This window comes from Lissotriton vulgaris, chromosome 8 (genome assembly GCF_964263255.1).
Source record: "Lissotriton vulgaris chromosome 8, aLisVul1.2, whole genome shotgun sequence".
NCBI classification, from domain to species: domain Eukaryota; kingdom Metazoa; phylum Chordata; class Amphibia; order Caudata; family Salamandridae; genus Lissotriton; species Lissotriton vulgaris.
In genome coordinates, this window is record NC_141696.1 from 276,052,551 (window position 1) to 276,079,182 (window position 26,632).

At 37.9% G+C, this 26,632-nt stretch overlaps 1 protein-coding gene across 1 annotated transcript in view; it reads left to right on the plus strand.

Moving 5' to 3' along the window:
* The window catches only part of TMPRSS15 (transmembrane serine protease 15), a 1,377,509-nt gene that overhangs the window by 147,961 nt on the left and 1,202,916 nt on the right, over positions 1-26,632 (plus strand). The window contains exon 4 of the mRNA XM_086934040.1: positions 24,869-25,020. Coding sequence (XP_086790166.1) covers positions 24,869-25,020 — 152 coding nt within the window. The remainder of the gene's footprint in view (positions 1-24,868; positions 25,021-26,632) is intronic.

The following is a 26,632-nucleotide window of genomic DNA, read 5'->3' on the forward strand; positions in this document are numbered from 1 at the left end:
AACATATCACATTTATGAACACTCATTATGTACTAATTCACTAAATATGGCTGCCACATAACTGAACGTTATAGTCCTTCCTTTAGCTTCACTACCAATAACCGAAAGAACGCCGTAGACTCTCTTCACGAGAGACAGAGCCCGCATTCAGACACTGCAAAAGAGCATAAATATTAGTACATTGATGGCTCAAAGTAAGTGCTGTTATTCGCTTTAAAACAAGGGGGTTAGAGTATACATGCTTGGTAAGTATTAATACTCCAAACATGTTGACTACATAATAGAACGTTGTAGTCCTTCCTTTAGTTTCACCATTGATAACCGGAGGAACGCCGAAGACTCCCTTTACGAGAGTCAGAACCAGCGTTTAAGACACTGTTGAGGAGCAAGGATTTAATCATATTGAAGCCTCAAAGTAAGTGTTGTCAAGCATCTTAAAACGCGGGGGAGAGAGCACGTTCGTATTACCTACTCGCTTATCCAATTAGCATAAAGTTAAATATGTAAATTTTTTTTGATTACCATTTCAGTATTCCCTATGCGGTTGAAACAAACGAGTTGAGCTTACTCATTAGTAATACCAGGTCAAATATCGACATTAGTTTGAACCACACCGTGTGAGAAAATTCAAATGCACCATTTTGAACCACGCAATTCTTAGCACATTATTCACACTATTGGTTTGCAGGGCAAAGGTGAAAACACATGTCCATTTAAACACTCGTTATTATCCCACAGGATTCACGTGTGTAAGGTGCAGGAATCAGTGCATGTTTACAAAAAGCACTTATGATCTAGTCAATAACTTTTTAGATACATATGTATATAGATGTGTGCAATGATTCTGTTTATAGAGTGGCTCCCTGATGAAGAGCGACTACAGCTCGAAATGCATTGGAGCAAGGAGGAGCAAGGCACATTAATGAGAATGTATAATTAATATGGAGAATTGAAATGAAAATTTAAATGCAGATGAAGACCATTAAAACTGATGAAGTGAAATAAAGATAGAAAATATTGTGATTATTTGATAACCTCAGACGAGGATCACGGAGAGTGCACCTAGGGTGATGCCACCAAGAGTTATTGGAAGCACTACTACAAACATTGATACCGGACGTACCTTGAGGGTGGATACGTCACCCCTGGAGCACCTCAAAAAAACCTATATCAAAATATGATACCAACATAAGCACCTAATACTTAACCTAAGTTGTGCGCAGCTATTCATTTAATATACTTCAACTTTCACATAAACAGCCTTTTATATATGTAGTTACTTAGACATGTAACATTCAGACATCCATTCTTCCACCAACACACCATACACACACTCACACTCATACAGCTGTTTCCACATGCACTATTGAACCCGTAAACACAGTGAATCAACCACTCAAACATCTATGCATAGACTCACACACCTCCCATGCACACACACACACACACACACAGGTACCCATACAGATACTCAGACAACCTATCAATAACCCATATATATCCTCATTTGGCTATTCACCAACCAATGAAACCGCTTACACACCAACTGTCAAACGAAACTGTGTGAATGTCTGTATCAGTCACTAACCCGTGCATTCAGTAAGACACATATACTCACTCACTTAAACAGTCCGTCACATACCTACTAAATCCTCCAACCAGACATTTATACACCCACTCCTTCTTTAATACACCTTGGCATATATATAATACATATTTAAACTTTATACAAACACACATTCACTGGATGATGTCATCATTTATGTCATTTGATATGTTATTAGTGATGTCATCAGTGATGTCACTGACCATTTCATGAATGATATAATATGTGACGTCACCAGCAGTACTTGGCGGGGCGCAAATTATATTTAGTTCAACTAACTATAACGGGGGAGTTCCTATGTTTTTGTACGATTGAAATGTCCAACTAACTATAACGTCCCTGAAACCTATGTTTTTTTCGGTGAATTTTTAAGGTTTTGTCAAATGCTAATTTCTAACTATAACGGTCCTAAAACCAATGTTCTTTTCAGTGAATATGTATATATATATATATATATATATATATATATATATACATACATACATACACTTATATACATATATATGTATATTCACAGAAAACACCAAAGCTTACAGGGATGTTATAGTTAGACTGATATATTATTTGTAGAAAACCACAGAAATTCAACCATAACTCATGATCCCGCAATGCACTGCTTATGACCTCACATATTACATCACTCATCACATGGTCAGTGAAATCATTGTGAACAGTAGGCAACCTAACCAAGATACAATGGTGAAGTGAGAAGTGGAAAAGGGACGTCTTCGGTGCAAACTTAGACTGCTGGTATCTATTTAGTTTTTATCTGTACCAACAGAATGTATTGCTGTAATGTTTTATACAGTTCTTTCCTGCAGTTAAAAAGAGTATTTCATTTCTAACAACTTGCTCTAGACAATACCCCTAATAGGCTGAATAATGTCTCAGAAACCCATAATTCATAAACATTTTAATACAATAGCACAATTTCTTTTCCTGACAACTTTTGTTCTGATTTGACTTTTACATGGTCTTAATTTGAATCACAATGCACTCTTTCCATCTTCTTTGACATTTTTAATATATTGTGTAGTGTTTAGAGGGTATACTAAGCCCTTACTTAAATATGTTGGCTATACCTATGGAACTTGTTTTTTAAATGAAAATGTGTCCAGCTACAAAGTTTGTAATTTCAGTTGCTAATTTAGTACCATCCACTCTACATCGTTGTAGCATGATTATGACATATTTCCCATAAATTTCTAGTAACAACATACACCTAAGTTCCAATCTGCAGTTGGGACAGATCAAATAGAGAAATAATCGCACATTCATTTCATTAGTAGAGGTGAATTCAAAATGTTCACAATTATGATTCGATTTATAACTTAAACCAAATAACTCTTTCATGTACACCTCCTCTATGTCTAATAGTCCTAGCATAGCCAATAACAATTCTTCTTTAGCATTCCTGCTGAACATTCTTTTTAAAACACTAGTAATCTACCACACTACTCTACCCTTTAGACCTTTCAGCCACTCTGCTGGTGGTAACTTGCCCGCTTTGGCTCTATGTGAACTTTAGAGTGAAATGGAAGTATATATCTTATAAGAATTGACTCATAAACATTGAAAACTTGAAGCGGTTCTAGAATAGAAACCAGCGGTAACGTCATATATACTGCTCTTCAGGCATTTTATTTCAGATAATTTATTGTAACAGTACTTGCAAATAACTTGTTGTGTTTGCATAGAGAAAGCATTTCTCTACAAATAGGTAAACAGTACATTTTCTTCAATCATCATTATTTTCTTTTCAGTTTTCAATCAAGTCAACATTCTGTGTTTCAATCTTGTAAAGAGTGTGTTCACAACTTATACAAACACACTAGTTTTTTAGAGCAGACTGTGTTATATGTTCTATTCTCTTCTTCAAAACTATCAACTACAATACCTGTGTTGTGTTCTACAACTATTCATGATACCAACTCTTCATTTTTGTAGAGTCCTGTTCTGAACAAAAGAAACAAAGCTGCACATCATCACAAACCATTTCTACCTCAAACACAGTACCATACAAAAGTGCTCTATTCTTTTCTCCTACACATAAATCGGGAATTTTAACATACAACAACCTCATAAGTGAAGTTCACACTGTTGCAAAGCGTCCTACTTACATCCTAAAATAATGAAAGGTGCTTTGGCATGCTTTCTTTGATAAACATGGTAGTAAATGTCCATCCAAATGTGTATACTTTCTAACCTAGCAAGGATCCCTATCTTGTAAAGTACTTATTTTGTGCTTTAATGTTTGCTTTGGAAAGATATGTAGAAATCTTTTTACTATAGTAAGCGATTGTTGTCGAAACTACAACCACTACTGCAATTCTATTTGTATATTTGGCCTGGCTACGCCTTATCTGTACCTGTTATGGAATAACTTGTTCATCATTTCTAAACACCATAACTTCTTTCAAATCATACCATTGTTCTCCTTTATCAATAGTATCAACTAATGTGTTATCCTGGAGATACATTTGTCAAATTAAAGAAAGGCTCTATAGTCGAAGTATGTATACAGTCTCCACTAAAAACTGTACAAAAAATAGTTCTATTGAACAATCTTTTCTTCTGATTTTGCCTCCTCATGTACAATTCTATTTTCTCAAGAGGCTTCATTCTATTTATATTCAAAATAAGATGCTTCCTCTTGAAAGCAAAGGCCTTATGAACTACTCCCTGAACTTGTTCTTTCTGTTTCAGTGTCTCTCGCCTTGTTGTATACTTCTTCATGTTTCTCAATAGATTTGCAAGCCCTTTACCACGGAACATAGTGACTCTAATTACCTCAAAGTGTGCATCTTTCTTATATGATTTCCTCTTCTTGCAATATAGATACTGCCCAGTCTTTCTCTTTCTCATACTTTTTTTATGTTACAACTATTCTTTTATCTTTGCAGGTGTCCACGTATTCGTTTATTAATTGATTTTGCCTTCATATCAGTAGCTCTTTTTTCTTTCACCACTTTTTCTATTTTTTCTCCCTTTTGTGTCTCATTATTCGGTTATCTTTGCAGGTGTCCACATTTAGGTTTTAATAATTGACTTTGCCTACTTATCATTAGCTCTTTTTTCTTTCACAACTTTTTTTATTTTTTCTCCCTTTTGTGCCCCAGTTTAACAAAGATATCGCAGTAGCTTCTGTTGCTTATTCGTCTGAAGTGTTGTAGGCATTCTAACTGCCTGTGCCTCTATAAATAAGCATATTTAAATGTTTAGTCTAGACAACATAGGAACTACTTTAAAACTTCTTATAGATAATACTAAACAAATGTTTATGTTATGTTGCAGTTCTACATCTATAGATCAACCTAGCCATATGACTACATGCACTTTATTCCTTAGATACCTTTTAACATTTTAACACCCTCTCCAACAGCTGCACCACATCTCAGTTTTGGCTTATACACAGTGAAAGACTAGTTTATGCCCTCTGTTGTAAATCTCAACTCAACATTAACTTCTGTAGTAAACATCAACCAAAGTGTGCAAGTATATACAGTGTCTCAACACTGTAAATCCAAAAACAGAATATAGGAGCTATTTGTGTATCTATCTACCACTGTGTTGGTATCTCAATACTTTTCTATTTAAGTATATCACATTTAAATGTTGGGAAACACTGCATATAAGAATCTGCACTATAATCTGTATCACAGCATATAGCTCACTAGTTCTTCCGACTACATGCAAAGAGTCTGTGACACCTTCTATTTATAATTCACCAAATGTTTGTCACTAAAACTTGTAAATTCAAGTATTGTGGTCAAGTACATAAATACTGCCTATATGATTGATTGAGTGGATATGTAGTGCCTACATGATTCCCTGAGGACATAAGTAGTGCTGCCGGAAGTCCCTGGTGGTTCTATATATGCATATTTACGCCCTGCATGTTTGGATGCATATAGTGGTACTGTCTGGGTGTTTGAATGAGTGCCTGAATCATTAAATACATGCATGGCTAATGCCTCAATGATTCAATATGTGCATATATAGTAGTTGGATGATTAAATGAGTACAACGTTAGTGCCTAAATGATTTCAGGAGTGCATACATAGTATTTGGCTGATTTGCTGAGTTCATGGATAGTGCCTATGTGTTTGTTTATGAGCATGCATAGCACCTTGCATATGGGATTAGTGCATGAGTACTGTTTCAGTGATTGCATGGCTCTTACCCATGTATTTTTGGTTGAGTCAGTGGGCACTGACTTAGTAATTAGATAAGAGCATGGGAAGTACCTGGGTGATTGTACTAATGCATGGGTAGGGCTTGAATGATTAGATGACTGCATGGGTACTGTCTGAGGGATGGTATGAGCACATGGATAGTGCCAGGGTGATTATATTAGTGCCTGAGTAGTGTCTGGGTTATTGGATGTGTACATAGGTAATGCTGGGTAATTGAGTAAGTGCATGGGTGATTGTATGAGTGCATAGGTAATGTCTGGGTGATTTTATGAGTACAGGAGTACTGCATAGGTAACTGTATGACTACATAAATTGTACTTGGATGATTGGATTAGTGCATAGGAAATGCCTGGGTAATTAGATGAGTACATGACTAGTGTTTGGGTGATAGCATGATTACATTTGTAGTGCTGAGTAGTTGGATGAGTGCATAAGTAGTCACTGGGTGATTGAGTGATTGCATAGTTAGTGCCTGGGTGATTAGATTAGTAAATGAGTAACGCCTGGGTGTTTTGTATGTCTGCATGCATAGTGCCTGGCAAATTGAATGAGTCCATGAGTAGTGCCTGGATTATATTATGACTGCATGGGTATTGTCTGGCTGATAGGATGAGTGCATGACTAGTGGCTGCATAATTATATGACTGCACGGGTACTGCCTGGGTGATTGGATTACTGCATGGGTACTTACAGGGTGATTGGATGAGTGCATTGGCAGTGCCTAGATGAATGGATGACTGTATGGGTTGTGCCTGCATGTTTGAGCAACTTCATTGGTACAGCCTTGGTCATTGTATGAGTGAATGGTTAGTGCTTGTGTAATTGGATGAATGCAAGGGTAGTACCTGCATAGTTCAATGACTACATAATTAGTGCCAGTGATTGCAAGAGTATATATGTTGTGCCTGGTTAATTGAATAAGTATGTAGACAGTGCATGCGTAATTCGATGAATGCATGACTAGTGACTGTGGTTAGATGAGTGCCTGAGTAGTGCCGGGTTGGCTTTGAAAGTACCTCTATTTCTGTTAGGTACATTACAGTTATGACTATGTCTATGACTCATTGCTTAAGTCCTTCTGTCAGTATGAAACATCCTGTTTTAGTGTATCCATCCTTTTCTACTGAACTATGTATGAATGAACTCTAGATATAAGACTTGATATAAAATAGGATGCAGGGTCCTCTCAGAGCATACATTGCTCTGGTACTCGGCGTGCACATGCATAACTAACTTTCTAAAACTGAAAACACCAATTCTCACTCTTTCAAAGCACAAAACCCTTTCTTAATAGCATATCTACATAATTTCTCAAATACGTCTTCAATCATCAAACATATATTGAGGATTTTCCAAAGAAAAGTTACACACTAATTGAATCAAGCACAAGAACTCTCAAGGGACATTCAAACTATTAACCCTCCTCAATTTTAAACAGAGCATGTTTAAATAAATGCACCACCCTCACTATATACATAACATTTTCAAAAGTCTTAAAGAACATAGATCACCATGTAAACATATATGTGACACCTTCAGGCCCTCTTTCCAAAAATATATACTACCCTACATTTTTAAGTAAATTCAAGAGTCTTATCGTACAGATAACTATCTGCAACCAGAAAAACCTTATCTCCCCATCTAAACATCTGCGATCCGGACATATAAGTTAAGAACGACATTGACAAACACTCCCTTATACATACCTAACAAGCATTACTACTTTATAATTCATACAGGCACCGCACATTTTTTTAACTTTTATTTATGACAACTTGACTCCTGTTTAATAATGTGACGAAAGGTACTATATTTCCAAGAATGAAAGCAACGATGGCCTGCCGGTGGCTGACCCACAGCCATTGGTGACTGAATCACTACCTGTCACATTCCGATGGCGGGCGGTGTGCTGGCGGTCCGAAAGACCAACCGCCATGTATCCGACGGGCTGCTTGAGCCCACCGGTGCAGCGGAGGGGCTCGTAGTGCCGACAATTGTGGCGGTGCCTACCAGGCTGCGTCGTAGGGCTTACAATGTTCCTTTCTGCCGTCCCTTTCATGGCGGGTTCTGGCTGGCAGAAAGGGACATTGGGGGCCCCTAGCGTGCCCCCCTTATCCCTCGCTTCCTAGACATGGGACCTGGGGGCCACATATTCAGATATCCCTGCCCCATGTGGCAGGCACCAGATGGTGTCTGCCACGTAGTGCAGAGACATGTAAAGTGTTCCTTTTTTGCAGTATGGCCGGTGCTGCAGCCAGCAGTACTGCTGCAATGCAAAATAAAGGAATTGCGATCACCGTGGTGGTGGTCGCCTCAAAATGCCTATGCGGGATCGCAGACAGGCTGTCGGGTGGTCCCATTCCCCGATAGGGTTTCTGCCGGCCATCGTAATTGGAGATCTGTCTGTTCTGGACATTGTCATTTTTAAAGGCATTGCCTATGATAACTTTTAAGCAGTACTAAGTACCAACATCATACACTGGGCCAGTTCATCTGACATAACTTTTTTGATATCACCTTGATACTGATTTTGTCAAACTCCCATATACATCTTCATTTCTAATCTACATTTTTAAAAATATTAAAAAGTTACATACATACTAGTGAATTCAGTTAGTAGACTATATTGTTGTTATAGCTCTTTATGGATAGTTTTCACACTGTTAAGATTTGTAAAATCTAAGCACCAACCTAGAAGACACCAATACATTGAAATACCTGAACATTTAACATTGATTCATAATGAGGAACGTGTCCTTTTATATGACAACCTGAACAATTCTAATATTCTTTACAGCAGATCAACCTGGATGACCTTCAAAATGTATCCAACACCATTCACTAAGATATACCATACATGGTGGATATTAAAACAAAAATATCCCTTTTATACATGTCCTACTACCGAATAAAAAAGCAGCATTTACTACAGCCTCTTAAACCACATTAAACATAAAAAACTACTACCTACAAACATAATCATAGACTTTGAACAAGCTATGTTTCAAACCATTTTAAACATTTACCCCCACCCCCATACAGGGATGTTACTGTAATGACAATCAAACCATATGGAGATACCTCCAACAATTTGCACTAAATGTAGAATATGCAACAAACTGCCAATAGTCATTCCCTGGTGATGGCCAAGATGAGCCACAAGGTAACATTCTCAGCTGGACTGGTATAGTCCCGCTGAGCATATTATGAGTTCATGCACCACCATTCATTTCATGGCAGGAGAACCACCATGAAAATGCTGGTGGTGCAGGAACAAAAGGGATCCTAAAGTACCCCCACGCCCCCCCACCATAGAGATACATTCGGGGAGACACAGTATGTGCCCCCTGTCTGTATTCCCCAAAAACGCCATCCATGCCATGCTGGAACTTTTTTTGCATTCCTATTGTGGTGCCTGTTTTCAAGACACCGCTGTGGGAAAGGCGAAGAATCATGCGCTGTGCAGGAGTTCAACCTGTAATATGGCAGACGGTCCTTGTGTGGGTTTGGCACAGCTGTGCCAGTGGAGAGCCGGCTCAACTGAGCCAAACTCGTAATGAGGCCCAAAGATACCGATAACTTCAAATTGAGCAACCTGTAACCCTAATTGCATGTAAACCTAGCAAACACACCAAAAGAATGTACGACCTGCTACAATGTACGGTCGTAATCTTCATAAACAACAAAGAAGTACATTACTTAGAAATAATAGCCAAAAGCATATAATAAAATAAATAACATCCTACAAAACTCCCAAAAAGTGTCACAAAATCTGAACCAACATGACACATCATTTTTTATATTAAGAATAAACCTAATATTGTATTGCTTCAGTCTAAACATTAGCTAAAAATCCAATGTTAAATAACACTGATAATAAAATAATGTATACATTATTCCCACAAAAAATAAAAATGGACCAACCAAAAAGGTCAAACAACAAACTCAATCCAGCATATAAAATAACAAAAACAAATAAACCACACATTTCCTAATAACCATCACATAATATTTAAAGAAGCAACAAAATATAACATTTTCCACCGATAAGTAGTAAAACAAATATGACTTACTGCTCTGCAGCTGCCCAAAAATATGAACAAAACTAAATTCAATTGACATTCCTCGAAACAATCCAAAGTACCTTCGAACCACACAGATTCGTGTTAAAAAAACAACCGGTGCTAAAGAAAAAAAAATCAAATTTAAAAGTCTTGTTTTATTAGAAACCAAAAGGGATTTCTTGTTAAAAAAAGGGTAACTCTCAAAGCCCATAGGAAACGTTTGTTGATGAAACCTGTAAACAGACAAACCCACCAACAAAATGCATTACAATACTGAAAAATACATATACATTTCACTTAACCTTCATAATATAAGTGGCATAACACAATGTTGGAGAACAACAGTGGAGAAGTGTGTCTCAATTGTTAGAGCGGCAGACCCTGATGCAGAGGTCTTGCCCAGGTCCAGGGTTCAATTCCCCACCTCGGCGGGTCTTGGGCTCAAAATTCCACGGACCTGATAATTCACGCCTCGGTGCCTATTCCAATCATAGAGTCCCACTCTGCAACTCTGGGCAATAGCTTGCTTAATCTCCACAACGGCCCCCACAACGCTAAGGATGCCTGGCCTTCACCCTGGGGGTGCCCAGGAGTGGACGCCTCACAGGGAAAGCCAGGATGGGTTCCACAGTGGTGTTCGTACAAGCGCCTTGAGACCCTTGCCGGTGAGTAGTGCGCTATACAAGTATCAATTTACATTTTTTTTATATGTAACAGAAACATAACTATACCGTAGTGAAACAGTGTACTAAATCCCCAAACTAAAAACTAGTGAAACACACTACTAATAATACAAGTAAATGTTCAAATCCTCCACAAACAATACTATGACTGACCTCTAGACCTCCCCCCATGCCCTTCATACCCTGAAAACCCTTTAAAAAACTAAAAAAAGGACTTACTTGTTCTGCCGAACAGTATCACCCTACTGGGACCCGGATCCCAGAAAATAGAAAATAAGTTAAACAAATAGAATACTAAATAGAAGGTAGCAGTAAAATAAAAATGGACGCTAAATAAACCTAAAAAAATACTATCTCCCCACATAGATGGATGAGAAAAAATATAAAAATGTTGAATAGATAAAATGTAAAAAAATAATAAACATTTAGAAAATCTCAAAACAAGTTGCAAAATGTAAAAAACTGTACAGTATACATTAAATATTAGTATAAAATATATACAATTTATGTAATATATGATTCACATATTTTATGTAATATTAAAAATGCATTAAAAATAAATGTTTATTTTTAAATTGAAATGTATACATTTAGAAATATAAAAACCTATATTAAATAAACTTTTAAAACAGAAACAAAATTAGCAAAATGTCTTACACGCCCTTTTTCTTTAAAAATATGTAATTAATAATTGTATTTATCCAAACATGTTACAATTTGGTATTATATTTCTTAACACCAATATTACTAACTAAATAGCACAAACTATTTCTACTTCATATAAATATAATTTAAACATGGGATTCCACATACATTTTTAAGAATGAAATAATCACAGGCTAAAGTAAACAATTTTTACGATAGTGTTGGACCCTTAAGAAATCACATTTACTACTCGAACCCCAATCTAAACCAATCTGGGGAAGGTATTTGACATTTAAAGGGTGACATTTACTATGCCCACTCCAATCCATTCCAAGGGGTTGATTACAATTTCATTCGGAAAGGCTCCGAACGGAGTCCGATTCGCTTGAATTTGATTCAGATGCATTGTTTCCGACCGACTCAGGAAAATTTCCGAACAACCGATTATGATGTCCAAAAACTTTCTGACTCAGTTCTAAATGGCATTCTGAGTAATAGAGTCTGTCGGAGCCGACAAGTACAGGTCTATGGGCCGCATTTCAAAACGAGCTATTAGGATGTTGGATTCGGGTAACCTTTCCAAATATCTTGTTCCGACATAGATCAGTTGTCAAAATCTGACTTTTGGAGCTGGTAGCAGGCGCCCCTTCACCCGGAGCCCTCCGAATCAGGCCTATGGGTCCCCCCTTTCCATGCATGCACAGTGTGGCAGGCACAGGATCCAAGGTTTTCCTCAACAACCCCTTTTTTCAATGGGATCCTGTGTTCTTGTTCGAAACACAGGCTCCCATTGAAGTCAATGGGAGTCTGTTCGGACACACTGTAATCGGTCGGTCGGACTTCCCAAACAGGAGTCCTTTGGAAAGCACTTTGAAAACCTACTTTGGTGCACTGCTTTCCGGACATTGTAATTGGAGAAGGTGTTGGATACTAATAGGGTGGCATTTACTATTCCCACACTAATCAACAGCAGTTTGGGGAAGGTGTTGGGCACTAAAGGAGTGATATTGACTACTTCCATTTCAATATACACAAATTTGGGGAAGGTATGGGATACTAAAGAGGTGACATTTACTTTTCCCACTTCAATCCATACTTCTTTGGAGAAGGTGTTAGACACTAAAAGGGTACGTTTTTACTATTCCAACTCCAATTTATACCACTTTTAGAAGGTGTTGGACACGAAAAGGGTAAAATGTTATATTCTCACTCGAATACACACCAATTTGAAGAAGGTATTGGACACTAAATTGATGACATTTATTATCCCCACTCCAATATGTACCAATTTAGCAAAGGTGTTGGACAATATAAGGGTGATATTGACCATTCCTACTCCAATCTATGCCACTTTAGAGAAGGTGTTGGACATTAAAGGGGAACAAATGACTATTTCCACTACAATCCAAAGCATTTCATGCAAGGTTCTACAGACTATAATTTTTATATACACAATCATTACCCCATAATTACCCATTAAAAAAATATATTAAACTAATTTCGATTTTTTTATTACAATGTCATTGTTCTTTTCCACATAAAAAATTTCGAAAAATTTCATTATGAAAAATGTGAATTACATTTTTTTAAAGAATTCAAAAATGTTATTTGAAAAAATTACAATTATTGTACTTTATACTTACATTATTTTAATTTAAATATAAGTTAAAATATTTTTGATAAATTACATTTTTTTATGATTTATCATAATATATATATATATAATGCTATACATTTTCATTTATAAAAGTAATTAATATCACAAAATACATGTAACATAAATTTGTATAGCCTTAAAGTATTAAAATAAAATATACATTAGAATGCCAGCTTTTTAAAAATCTCCCACACATTTACCCTAAAAACCCAATATCCCACTACTAAAATAGTTTGAAATCCATTATTTTTTTACATTAATAAAACTAAAAACACACCTTTCAGCAAGTTCATAAGAAATAAATTATCTCACTAAAAACATTTTTTTTAATAAACATATAAATTGAACACAGTACATTAAAAGACATATACATATCACTGTCAAACAATAGTACATAACACAATTTTTGCTAAATCAATATTTTATACAACAATATTAAAAACAACACTTAAAACAATATGTTTACTGTTGATATTCCTGTAAGTTAAACAAATAGAATACTAAATAGAAGGTAGCAGTAAAATAAAAATGGACGCTAAATAAACCTAAAAAAATACTATCTCCCCACATAGATGGATGAGAAAAAATATAAAAATGTTGAATAGATAAAATGTAAAAAAATAATAAACATTTAGAAAATCTCAAAACAAGTTGCAAAATGTAAAAAACTGTAAAGTATACATTAAATATTAGTATAAAATATATACAATTTATGTAATATATGATTCACATATTTTATGTAATATTAAAAATGCATTAAAAATAAATGTTTATTTTTAAATTGAAATGTATACATTTAGAAATATAAAAACCTATATTAAATAAACTTTTAAAACAGAAACAAAATTAGCAAAATGTCTTACACGCCCTTTTTCTTTAAAAATATGTAATTAATAATTGTATTTATCCAAACATGTTACAATTTGGTATTATATTTCTTAACACCAATATTACTAACTAAATAGCACAAACTATTTCTACTTCATATAAATATAATTTAAACATGGGATTCCACATACATTTTTAAGAATGAAATAATCACAGGCTAAAGTAAACAATTTTTACGATAGTGTTGGACCCTTAAGAAATCACATTTACTACTCAAACCCCAATCTAAACCAATCTGGGGAAGGTATTTGACATTTAAAGGGTGACATTTACTATGCCCACTCCAATCCATTCCAAGGGGTTGATTACGATTTCATTCGGAAAGGCTCCGAACGGAGTCCGATTCGCTTGAATTCGATTTGGAAGCATTGTTTCCGACCGACTCAGGAAAATTTCTGAACAACCGATTATGATGTCCAAAAACTTTCTGACTCAGTTCTAAATGGCATTCTGAGTAATAGAGTCTGTCGGAGCCGACAAGTACAGGTCTATGGGCCGCATTTCAAAACGAGCTATTAGGATGTTGGATTCGGGTAACCTTTCCAAATATCTTGTTCCGACATAGATCAGTTGCCAAAATCTGACTTTTGGAGCTGGTAGCAGGCGCCCCTTCACCCGGAGCCCTCCGAATCAGGCCTATGGGTCCCCCCTTTCCATGCATGCACAGTGTGGCAGGCACAGGATCCAAGGTTTTCCTCAACAACCCCTTTTTTCAATGGGATCCTGTGTTCTTGTTCGAAACACAGGCTCCCATTGAAGTCAATGGGAGTCTGTTCGGACACACTGTAATCGGTCGGTCGGACTTCCCAAACAGGAGTCCTTTGGAAAGCACTTTGAAAACCTACTTTGGTGCACTGCTTTCCGGACATTGTAATTGGAGAAGGTATTGGATACTAATAGGGTGGCATTTACTATTCCCACACTAATCAACAGCAGTTTGGGGAAGGTGTTGGGCACTAAAGGAGTGATATTGACTACTTCCATTTCAATATACACAAATTTGGGGAAGGTATGGGATACTAAAGAGGTGACATTTACTTTTCCCACTTCAATCCATACTTCTTTGGAGAAGGTGTTAGACACTAAAAGGGTACGTTTTTACTATTCCCACTCCAATCTATACCACTTTTGGAAGGTGTTGGACACGAAAAGGGTAAAATGTTATATTCCCACTCGAATACACACCAATTTGAAGAAGGTATTGGACACTAAATTGATGACATTTATTATCCCCACTCCAATATGTACCAATTTAGCAAAGGTGTTGGACAATATAAGGGTGATATTGACCATTCCTACTCCAATCTATGCCACTTTAGAGAAGGTGTTGGACATTAAAGGAGAACAAATGACTATTTCCACTACAATCCAAAGCATTTCATGCAAGGTTCTACAGACTATAACTTTTATATACACAATCATTACCCGATAATTACCCATTAAAAAAATATAATAAACTAATTTCGATTTTTTTATTACAATGTCATTGTTCTTTTCCACATAAACAATTTCGAAAAATTTAATTATGAAAAATGTGAATTACATTTTTTTAAAGAATTCAAAAATGTTATTTGAAAAAATTACAATTATTGTACTTTATACTTACATTATTTTAATTTAAATATAAGTTAAAATATTTTTGATAAATTACATTTTTTTATGATTTATCATAATATATATATATAATGCTATACATTTTCATTTATAAAAGTAATTAATATCACAAAATACATGTAACATAAATTTGTATAGCCTTAAAGTATTAAAATAAAATATACATTAGAATGCCAGCTTTTTAAAAATCTCCCACACATTTACCCTAAAAACCCAATATCCCACTACTAAAATAGTTTGAAATCCATTATTTTTTTACATTAATAAAACTAAAAACACACCTTTCAGCAAGTTCATAATAAATAAATTATCTCACTAAAAACATTTTTTTTAATTTGATATTCCTGTCAGTGATATTTTGGCATCCTGGTATTGTTCACTCAATATTTTTGTTTCGCTATATTTTTTTAATCAATATCTTGTCCGAAAAACATAATATATATTCCCGAATACTTTCTCCACTTACTTCAAGTCTACTGCCATCTGCCCACTCTAAATGGGATAGATTACTGACTTGTCTCTACATTCTTAAAAGTTGTGCTGAAGCTCATCAACATTTTCATAAGATGTGTTCCTGTACAAGGAGGTACCTGACAAGGTCAGTAGATCATCTTCCACTGTCCAGACCCTGGACTCGCCCCTGACCATGTATCTAGCTCATGAGTGGTTACGTTTCCAGGTTGAACAGAAGTTGCAAGATTGAGCATCCATGCTTAGTACCCTGCTTGAGACAAAATGGGTAAGAGAAGACAACCGCACTTGGCTGACTTGATACAAGATAGAATTTTAGTGTATGATAGGAACCAAGCGCCTGGATTTCTTTTTATGCCATTTAACACATTGACAATCCTATTCAAGTGAATAAAATGCCTTCTCAAAAACTACCAGCATCAAAGTGACCTGGCCTGGGAGCTTCTGAGCATGAGCCAAGGCCATATGTAGTCTGTGCAGGTTATAACTTCAAGCATGGTGCAGCATAAAGTCACTTTGTGTGGGATGTATTAGATGGTGAATTACATTGGTAAGGTATATTATCAGGGTAAACACTTCGAATTTCTAAGGGAAATTAGATATTTAGAGCCACATTCATCAGTGAAGTGGAAGGTTTAGGCATAACTGAAGTATGTATGTCCTCATCCTGACTATACTTTTCATTGACCCATGCAAGTACTGTCCACATAGGTCGAATAACAGCCGAGGACAGTTGTTTAAAGAATTTAGTGGAGAGTCCATTTGACGATTATGTTTTTACTCACTGCTTAGTGGATAATATATCAATAACAGCTTCTCACCTGTCAGATAGAGATCCAGTGCTGCACAGGATTTGGCATCCAGGCATACATTTGAGTTTGATTGCCTGACTTTTTTATGACTGTAATACAAAATTGATACTTAACACGTTTGATATGCAAATATTTTATACACATTAGAAGAGATCATTTGCTGTGAAAATCTCCGCTTCATTACACGTGGTGCCCTGTTGTGTGCTCTGAATGTACTTTCAGATTACTATTGGATGTGCTAAATCATTACCTAGACCATAATAGGTAGGAGGAACATAATATAATGTATAATTATGTATTTACCTTTTTGTAAACCTTTAAAAATGAAGGGGTCTATTATAATAACGGGCGGATCACCACTGTCCGTATGGCGGTGGCGATCCGCCTGCCATTACTGACCACCCGCCTCCCATTTCCTGGCGGACGGAAAGACCATCTGCCGGTTTTCTTCCCGTCCACGAGTTGACCGGGTGGAAAATGGGCTGAATATGGTCGCGGTGTCTGGAAGGTGGAGAAGTACCTTTCCATGGCAGCGTTGCCACCATGGAAAGGCATGCGGTGCCTGAATGTGGGGGCCCGTTGCAGGCCCCCAGGGGTTTGGGGGGTGGGAAGCGCACATGTGGGGTATTTTTGCATGCTCATCATGGCAGGCACCCCGCGGTGCCTGCCACATTGTGCATGCAAACGCACAAGGTGCATCCACAGCATTGTGGCCGGAGGTGCTGTGAGCACCGACCGCCACAATGTTGTGGATTGGGGATGCCACCGCGACGGTGGCATCCTAATTTCCCACGCGGGGCCGCCGCACCACTGGCAGTCGGTCCCAGCACTGCTAGGGTGGCGGACAGACGAAAGTCGGCCCACCATCCTAATAGATCCCTAAGGCCTGATTACGACTTTGGTGGTGCAGCACGGGGTCTGCCCTGCCGCCGCACCACCACATTTGTGGTCAGACCACCCACCAGATTAGGAGTTTCCTACTGTTTGGCAGGAAAATGGGCACAGCAATGGGAATGCCAAAACAAGGTCCTGCATGGTATGGACTGATACGTCTATGTTGTACAGAAACTAGGGTGCATGCACACAGGGGGGCATATGTTGTGCCCCCTGTGTGCATCTGAATGTAGAAGTATTACAGTGCCCTCCTGTTTACTCTACGATATGGTGGTCATGGAGGAGGAACCCTCATGACACCTCCGGCAAAGAGGAAACTCATAATAGGCTTGGTGGAACCGTGGCAGTCCAGCCAAGTATTATGCGGCCTCCTGACTTCCGCAGCACCGCCAGGTGGGGCTATGGCGGTCTGACCGCCCTAGCCATAATAGGTTGGTCGGGAGACTGCCACTGTCACCAGACTCATAATATGGCCATTAGAGATTTAAGGGAACCCAGCAAGTGGTTTTCCTGCAGCATAAGAACAGCTGCTGAACATGTTTGAGGAAATATAATGGGGGGTTCAGCATCAGGCAGCAGGCCCTACTGGCCTCTTAGTCATGCTGCCCTGCCCTATTTCAGCTCATCCTTACATGAATGGCTTAGTGGAATTGTACTTGGGGCCTCTTCAAAGTCAGCAGAGGCTTTGCTTGACTGCTGATTGTCAGGCACAAGACACAGGACAAGCCCTCTAAAGTTGCAGGATGCCGAATTCAGGCCCACAGCATGCACTTTGAAAGGCAAGAAGGCTACATTCGAGACAGGCCCCTGCAACTCAGGCACTCAACATCAGTAGCCAGGATTTGATTGGGCATGGCCACTGGCCTTTCTATTTTTCTACTGTTTCAATCAATCAGCCTTCCTGAGATGCTGGATTGATGAAAGATTATGTTGACCGGTAAAGAGGAGCCCAAGCAGGAGTGAAATAAAATGGTGCTAGCCATGTTGGTAGCTTCAACTACGCCCTCTATTAAATTCCACTTTTTTTTTTACCTCTTACTGGTTCTATCCCTCCCATTTATCTTCATTGTATCCACTTCCATTTCCTCTTTACCCTATTCTCATAAATAACTTTTATATCCACATCATTGCAAACTTCTCCCTCCCTAAGGGGCTGATTACAAGAGCAGCAAGACCACCAATGACAGGCTGTCGGTGGCGATCTCACCGCCATCGGAACCACCTTCATCGCCCACCATTTTGGGATGGTGGGTGGTGTGATGGCAGTAGGAAACACTGACCGCCATGCATCACATGGGCTCCTTGAGCCTGTGGGTGCAGCGGAGGGCCTCGCAATACGGCACCGCCATAGGGATTACCATGTCCCTCCCCACCAGCATTGAAAGGCTGGTAGAAAGGGACACTGGAGACCCACAGCGGCCCCCCCTGGCCCTCAGATATGGGCACCATGTGGTGGCAGTCGCATCATAAAGCCTATGTCGGAAGCGTTGACAGTCTGTCAGGTGGGCACGATTTCAGATAGGGTGGCGGGGGAACATTACGTAATCAGCCCCTTAATTTTTACATTTTGCTTTTGGAAGATCTCTCCCTTTATAGCTTTCATGCCCTATTTATGCTCTCAACTCGAATTAACTGTTTTCATTTGTCTTGTACCGTTACCTTTAACTATTTCTCTACATTCATTTAGGCTTATACTTTATTCAATAAATAACTGCTTCTCCACTCTTTCAGCTTCAACAATACAGGTGGAACACAACAGGGTTCAGGGGACATGTACTATAAGCAAGACATTGTAGGGCTCCAAGTGTATTTATCCCCAACTGTTTCCACCATAAAAGAAAGACTCCTCTGTAATGGATATGTATCAGTAGAAAGCAATTGACTACATCCTACGAATAACTCATACTACTTATGTAAAAATAACTATTAATTCCACATTTCTGTGCAAGCCTGCAATTCAGATTCAGAGTGATCCTGAATCATGTTCCATTGTAGTCCCCTATTTGCAGACATCCTGCAGCTCTTTCTTAGACTAATTTAAAAGTCCCAGGGTAATACATTATGCTGGTAATTTTAGTATTACGTCTTCGAAGACAGGCCCCTGGGATAAATCCACTTAAAGGGACAGTGTAAATGCCTAGATACAGTGCATGCATCCGCAAAAATGTGAAGCATGTGTTGAGAATACCATTTATACAGAACATGGTCTTGGTTAGATAAAACCCATAACCCAGCCACACAGTATGCAGTTAGTAATTTATAACTAGACCGAGAACAAAAATGCCACCTTAGCAAATTCCAGAAATGTAGGGTGTAATTTTTTTCCTTTGTTTTTATTGCAGAACTTCAGTCATCTGTAAACATCACAGCACGCTGGGTTACAATATGCGAGAGTAACTTAGAGGAAATAAACAAAAAATTAACTACATACATCCGAGTGCCCTCCCACTGTCAGCAACGAGGCCAAGAATAATCTGAGACTAGGTCAGAGATCAACATTATACTATATATTTCCCCTTGAATTTAGGGAGTCATTAATTTTTTGGCATCCAATATGCCAGCCCTCTGGGTCAGAGGAGGCTCTCAGCTCTCCACCACAGCAAAGGTCCTACTGCTCTAATTAGAGATACCTGCCTAACTGGCAGGGATATTTGTGTTGCACAACTGACAGTGCATTTTATTCAGAGCTGTGTAAGAGAAAACCCCCAAAAGCAGGACTTTATTGATGTCATGCTTGGCAAACAGGGAGACAGGCACCCAGCTGGGACCTCAGGGGCCTTGAGGCTCCTCCAGGTGAAATGCTGGGCCCCAAAAGATGGGGTCTCCAGAGCCGAAATCATACTAGGGAGGAGGGCCTTGTGGCCCCCTTCCACATAGTATAAAGGCTGGGCCACTGGGGATGGGTTCTGTGCTGTTTCTATGCATAATTATTAATGAATAGGCAGCAAGAATAATCCATTATGTAGATTTAAAACCAATCACAATAAAAGAGGTATGTATGACAAATACAATAAGTGCAAATATTCCATTTGATTATGATTACATTAAGTAATGAAGGCCTTTCAGACGGAAAGTAAAAAAAGAGTCATAACCAAGAAATCTAGTTAATACAGAGTATTGATTTAAAACATAGCAAACAGATAAAACCTAGATATTCACAACTGACATTTACAAGCTGCCAATTATGAATGATTCTAGTATGTTTTAGCTCGTTCAAAACGAATGATCACTAAATGAAGACATTTTTCGTAGCAGCAAAAAACGTATTTGAAAGTCCTTGAGATAAAGTTCTATCATCACACATAGCATCCTGCGACCAGCCTGGTGAATAATTGGTTGTAAAATGTCCAGAGTGATTCAAGCAATCATGACCATAGGCATATAATATCTTATATTGATTCTATTGTGCTATAAGTTAAACAACAATTTTTGTTATTCATACTCATACACATCCTCAATTTTCAAAACTCAGATATAAAATAATCTCAAATACTTTTAGTTGCTGCATTCAGATTTTGATCTAGGCAAGCCTGTTTCATACAAAAGGTACAGTTTTCCACTACACGTTTTGCATTATTTTACTTGTGGCGATTGAGAAGAAAGTTTGTGTCTTCGATTTATAGATATTCATGGAAATTAAGACTTTCATTGAAGCCATACCAGCTCCAGCAGAGACACAATTAGTTTACCAAATTAAATATCAGCAAGAATCTTTAAAGAAAAATGTACAACACAAGTCCAAGAAAGCAGTGAGGAGTTGATGATCCCAAATTAAATAGTCTTTGAATGCATTGCCTAAAGATTGCATCAAAATGTACTTTTTCACAAGTAAAGGTTATTAATTCATGTAACTTGGTTAGACTTAATTTCCAACTGACAACAGAAAACAGCTGGGTCTAATTTGTGGCCTCCATGATTGACAGCAAACCTTTCATGCCACTATTAACACTCAAAGATCAGACAGATAGTTTAGCAATATAACGATTCAGATTTAATTTCTGGCCAATAATAACTAACAGGTGTAGGTGATTCCTAACATTTCCATTTAAAAGAGAATCTATCATCCATTGGAAAGTGGATTTTGAAAGCCAAAATAAAGGATGGCACGGTTTATATTTTGGAGGACAGTATACTCCATCACAACAGTGACTGATATCCCATCCGCCAATTAATAAATTAAGTTATATTCTAAAAGATGTATATCTCAGTGGATGGGATATCCATCACTGCTGTTAGGGAGTAAGCCGTCTGCTGAAATATAAATCAGACCCATAGTCTTAGTTTTTTCCTAGATTTTTCATCTATTATTATTTTTCCAGATTAATCAACTATATTTGTAAATCGATTTGAGTCATAGTGGCAGGATTAAATTGTCAGCATAAGCAAGTTGAATAAATCCTTTGTCATCAAACTTCACTGTTACTTCTACCCACAACTGGGACTCATTCATGCTCTGAAATAAACCTATATGACCTTGAGAAGTCCTTTGTCAATATATTTTTGAGACAACCACCGCAGTAAGGGTTTCCATGAAAATAATCAAAAGGTAATATTGATGGCCAGGACAAACTCCAGCCCATTTATGGGCACTAAACCGTAATGCTGCATAAACAAACTATAGCAATGCCTCAAGTAGTATCCCCCATTTCCAATACATTTGCAGTAGTTAGCTTTATTCCTGTGATATAGGTTGTCCACATTAACATAGTTGGAGAACCAGGCCAGTAAGGAGATAGGATACTTAGGGCTTAAAGACAATCCGGAAGAAAGGAAATGTGAGAATCTGAGGCAGTCAAAGATTTTACTGAGTGAGATCTCTGAGAGATGTAGGACAGGTGTAATTTTGTGTTCTGAATTTTGTTGTTCTTGGACAGTTTAGCTTCCAGGAACATGGTCTGATATTGTGTGTGTAGAAGACAGTTATATATGGAAATTAAACCCCCATGAGTGACGAAACCTGTACTTCAGATGAAATGACCCATATCCATGTTATGTAGGATACCACATGATGCTCTCCATAAATACAACATAGACATTCCCGGAGTGTATCTGTTGATCGCATACATGTCCCATTGGATTTCCTTTTGGTCCTGCTCTTTCCTGTTTTTCGTTCTTCTTTATGTTGTCTTTTTCTTTGTCTCTTTTCTGTTTGGTGTTTATATTATATTGCATCACTTTCGTAGTTGATATATGAAACAAGCAACTGTAATGTACAAACACAGTAAACCTATGTCCTTATACGGCTTGTAATCAAGTGGAACAGAGACATGTAATTAAGCCAACATTCTAATATTGCGTTTGATACAATTGACCGTTCCGATATGACAGAACTTTCTTTGTCAACACTCATGGTATATGTAAGGTGTGTCAATCATCACCTACCGGCATTAACTGATATGCAATTTTGTTTTCTGTGTTGTCCTCCCTTTCTACGAAACAAATAAAAACTATTTAAATAAAAAAAAGACTACTCCCTGTGACCATCAGTAAACTTTTCCTTCAGAAAAAAACTGCCAATGCTTCTGACAAATTATTGATTTAAAAGTTCAATTCTTTGTATTAGTTAAAAAAAAAACAATATTCAATGCAGTATTATAATGCAACAAGCTTCATTGCGTTAACATGCTTTCAAAGTGGGTGAAAATGGGACAGAAGCTCCTTTGAGGAGATTAAATGAGAGATTTTTAAGAACCAACATCAGGTCATTTAGGTTAGTTAAAAACAGGAACATTGAAAAGACCAACAATAAAATATTGTGATATAATTATCTAAGGAAAGAAGCATATTTTACCCATTTCGGGCAGACCTTAAAATGCAACGGGGATGCACGTAAATCACAGATTGTGTCTGCCCTGTATTTTGGCCAGTGTGGACTCACCCAGCTGCTTTGCTAATAATATAGTTTATATTTTGGTCAGTCACATCGTGAAAGTGTGTTTTTCTCCAAAAGCTTTGTGTGCTGTATGTTGACAAGAGCTGTTTCCATTATATATTATATAAAAAGAGTAAGGTTCATTGTATGTGAATGGATGGCTTTGCGCACTTTCTCAGCTCTCTGCTCTTGATTCAACGGCTTTCTTCCATTTTGTTAGTCCTACAGTGAGGCATTTCATTCTAAAAATGCTCTGAATGGATACATAGCATCCAACAACACTGTACATGAATTGACTATTTTATAATCTGGCATGGAGCACTCCATCCGTGTGCATATGTTTCCTTCCTCTCTCATTTTTTATACTATGGCTTAAAAAGTATGCTTTCTTATCCTTCTCACTGGCTCCCCCCCCCCCTCCCCCCCATTGTGCCTGAGCCACTCATTATCCTGATTGGGGTGTTACTTTAATGTATTTATTTATTTTTATTAAGGTCCAAGCGCGTGCAAAGTGCTATCATGACAGTTACTTTTTTTAATGTTTTTGCATGCACTTCCCCCCCTAATTTAACATTTGAGATCACCATTGTAACAAGGCTAAGTGCCCCTTAAAATGTACATTCAATATGGCCTTCGATGTCATAAAGGCTGCTCATGCATAAATCAGGACAAACCTGTGTACATGCATCTCAACACATTCCCCATGAAGCTACGCCTCACAATGCATTTGTGTACACCAGCGTCCATATTAGAATGGGTTTCCTTAATAAATAAAAAAAGTCCAATAATGGCAGTTGTGCGTACACGTGTGTCTTGCTTCATGCTTTTACCTGCCAGTAGCACCAAGCATTGGCAAGGCCAATTGCTCAGCCTTTCAATGCTAACATCTAATATTAGGACTTCCTTTCGGGTAAATCAGTAACCATTTTGATTAAAATACTTTACAGTGGTACTTAAATCGTGCAAGGCAAGACAGAGTAATATGCTACTCATACTGCACATAGCTGCATAAAATGCAGAGTAATGTTATTTATGCAGCATCTATATGGCTGTATAGATTTTACAGCTCTGTACCTTCATTCATTCTGTGTAAAATCCTCGCAAATCTATAAAAGGAATGTAATGGAGGCTCACAAGGTGAGCTTCAGGTTGGGAAGAATGTGCATAAGCTATCTGGGTAAAAATGTCAATGCTCACCTGATGGATTTTAGCTTACCTGGTTCTAGGTCATTATTTTGTGACATAATTAACATCAAAAAATTCTAAATCCCTACCTAAATATCGCTAAATTAAACGCCCAAAAAAATCAAAAATCTTTTTCCTACAAAACCTTTCAGTTGTTTCGTGCCTTAGGGCAATGTTTGAGACGCCTCCTACTTCAAAGGCTATGTACCGGCTTCTTCGTCTGATAGTCAAGTTGTTTTTTTTAGCCTTTTTTACTGATATTTTTTCTTTCTTCTTTATAGGAATGGAAGTGTTACTGTCATATTCAACCTTTTCTTTGTGCAGTTGATTCCAGTTGGAAATATAAAGAATGCAATGGTGTTAGGCATTGAAGCAAATAAAAGTGACCTTTTGCAGACATTTCAGATTGATACAAAGAGCATCGAGATCACAGGTAACTCAGACACTTTGGCATCCTTTAATGTTAAAATGTATCTTCAATATCATTTCTGCAGGATCAAAGCAAATCTTCTTATTTTTTTATTTTCATTTTTCTCTGACTGAATTCCTCAGCAAATGCACGAACCAAAATTGAAGTATTACACTTTAAAACTAGTGTCTTAGAATGCAACAGAGTTATGGACCATATGTCTGCTCATGACTAGCTGAGTGTATTATGCTGAGGCTGACATCTGGACTTTCAGCAGACATAGGGGGTATTTACTAACAATTCGCGCAATGGAGCACAGCAAGGCAAGTAGCTTTGCAGGATGTATGAGCATAAGCTGAAAAGAAACATATTTACTAAGATATTGCACTCAAAAGCTCCTTTCCTGCCCTGGCACAATTGGGGTTCCCCAGCCCCTATGCCGGCAACCAGAAGGTGCAAGGGGGCCTGCGTTAAAGGTAGGATGTATTTTGTGCAGGAAGGGATACTTTCCTGCAGAAAGGCAATCCTTAAGGGAATTTCCCTCTTTCTTTATGTGTTGTAGAATGCAGCATGCATAGAAAGAGGAAGTAACAAGGAGAAATAAAGATATTTTCTTCATGACGCCTGGTTCAGGAAAGCAGAGCATTTTGACACATTCCAAGATTTAGAAGTCCTTGTAAATCTGGCAATGCACCAAATGCTTGGGAACACCTGTGCTTCACCCATAAAAAATCCCATTCAAAGCCATACAAGTCTGATTTGTGTGGCTTTGTTACTCAAAAAAACCATTTTGTGTAGTGGCCGCACATAAAAAGTGGCACATCCACCACGTAAAATGTTGGAAAATGTGGACTGTGGTCATTAAGTTCAGTTGACTGACCTCATGTGTTGCAAGGTGCAAGGGACCTTTTTCCTAGAGTGCCCAGCTGACCTGTAGCAACTGAGCCTGTAATGGACCAAGCTGTTGGCCTCTGCCTGACATCATGTGAGTCACTAAATACCTATCTTAAGGTCCTGGTGCTTTAGAAGTGTATTCCTGTGATGAAAGTTCAGAAACATTTGAAATCATTTCATGCACACCTGTGGACCCTTAAAATGTTTTCACTTGTTTTGACTTTCAGACTTCCAGTGACACTTGATGATTATCCATTTGTGACACCCAACCTTAACATTTGCACCTCCATTAGAATATTTTAATTTGCACAGCCAAAGTTTTCAGCTTATCTAGTAGCTCAAAGATTTTTCTTTAACTAAAACATTGCTCTGCATCAGATTTGTGTTGATGGATAACTCTTACATGCATCACTTACTCTACATATGCTCCAACATGGACAAAAAGATAATTATTGGTATTATTTCTGTTGGCCTGCACAGATTCTAGGTCAGTTATACACTGAGGTCCTGAATGACTCAATGACATTTTACAATTGAATTTTAAGAACATGATTACACTCTTTGGGGCAGATTTATGTTAACTGGCGCATCCCGAGGGATGCGCCAGTTAACATGCGCCACAGTGCGCCACAGCTACGCCACCCATGGTGCGCTGCATTTATGATGCGGCGCACCATGGGGCAAAAACGGCACAGATGCGTGACGCATCTGTGCCGGAAATGTGGCGCATTGCTAGAGTTGC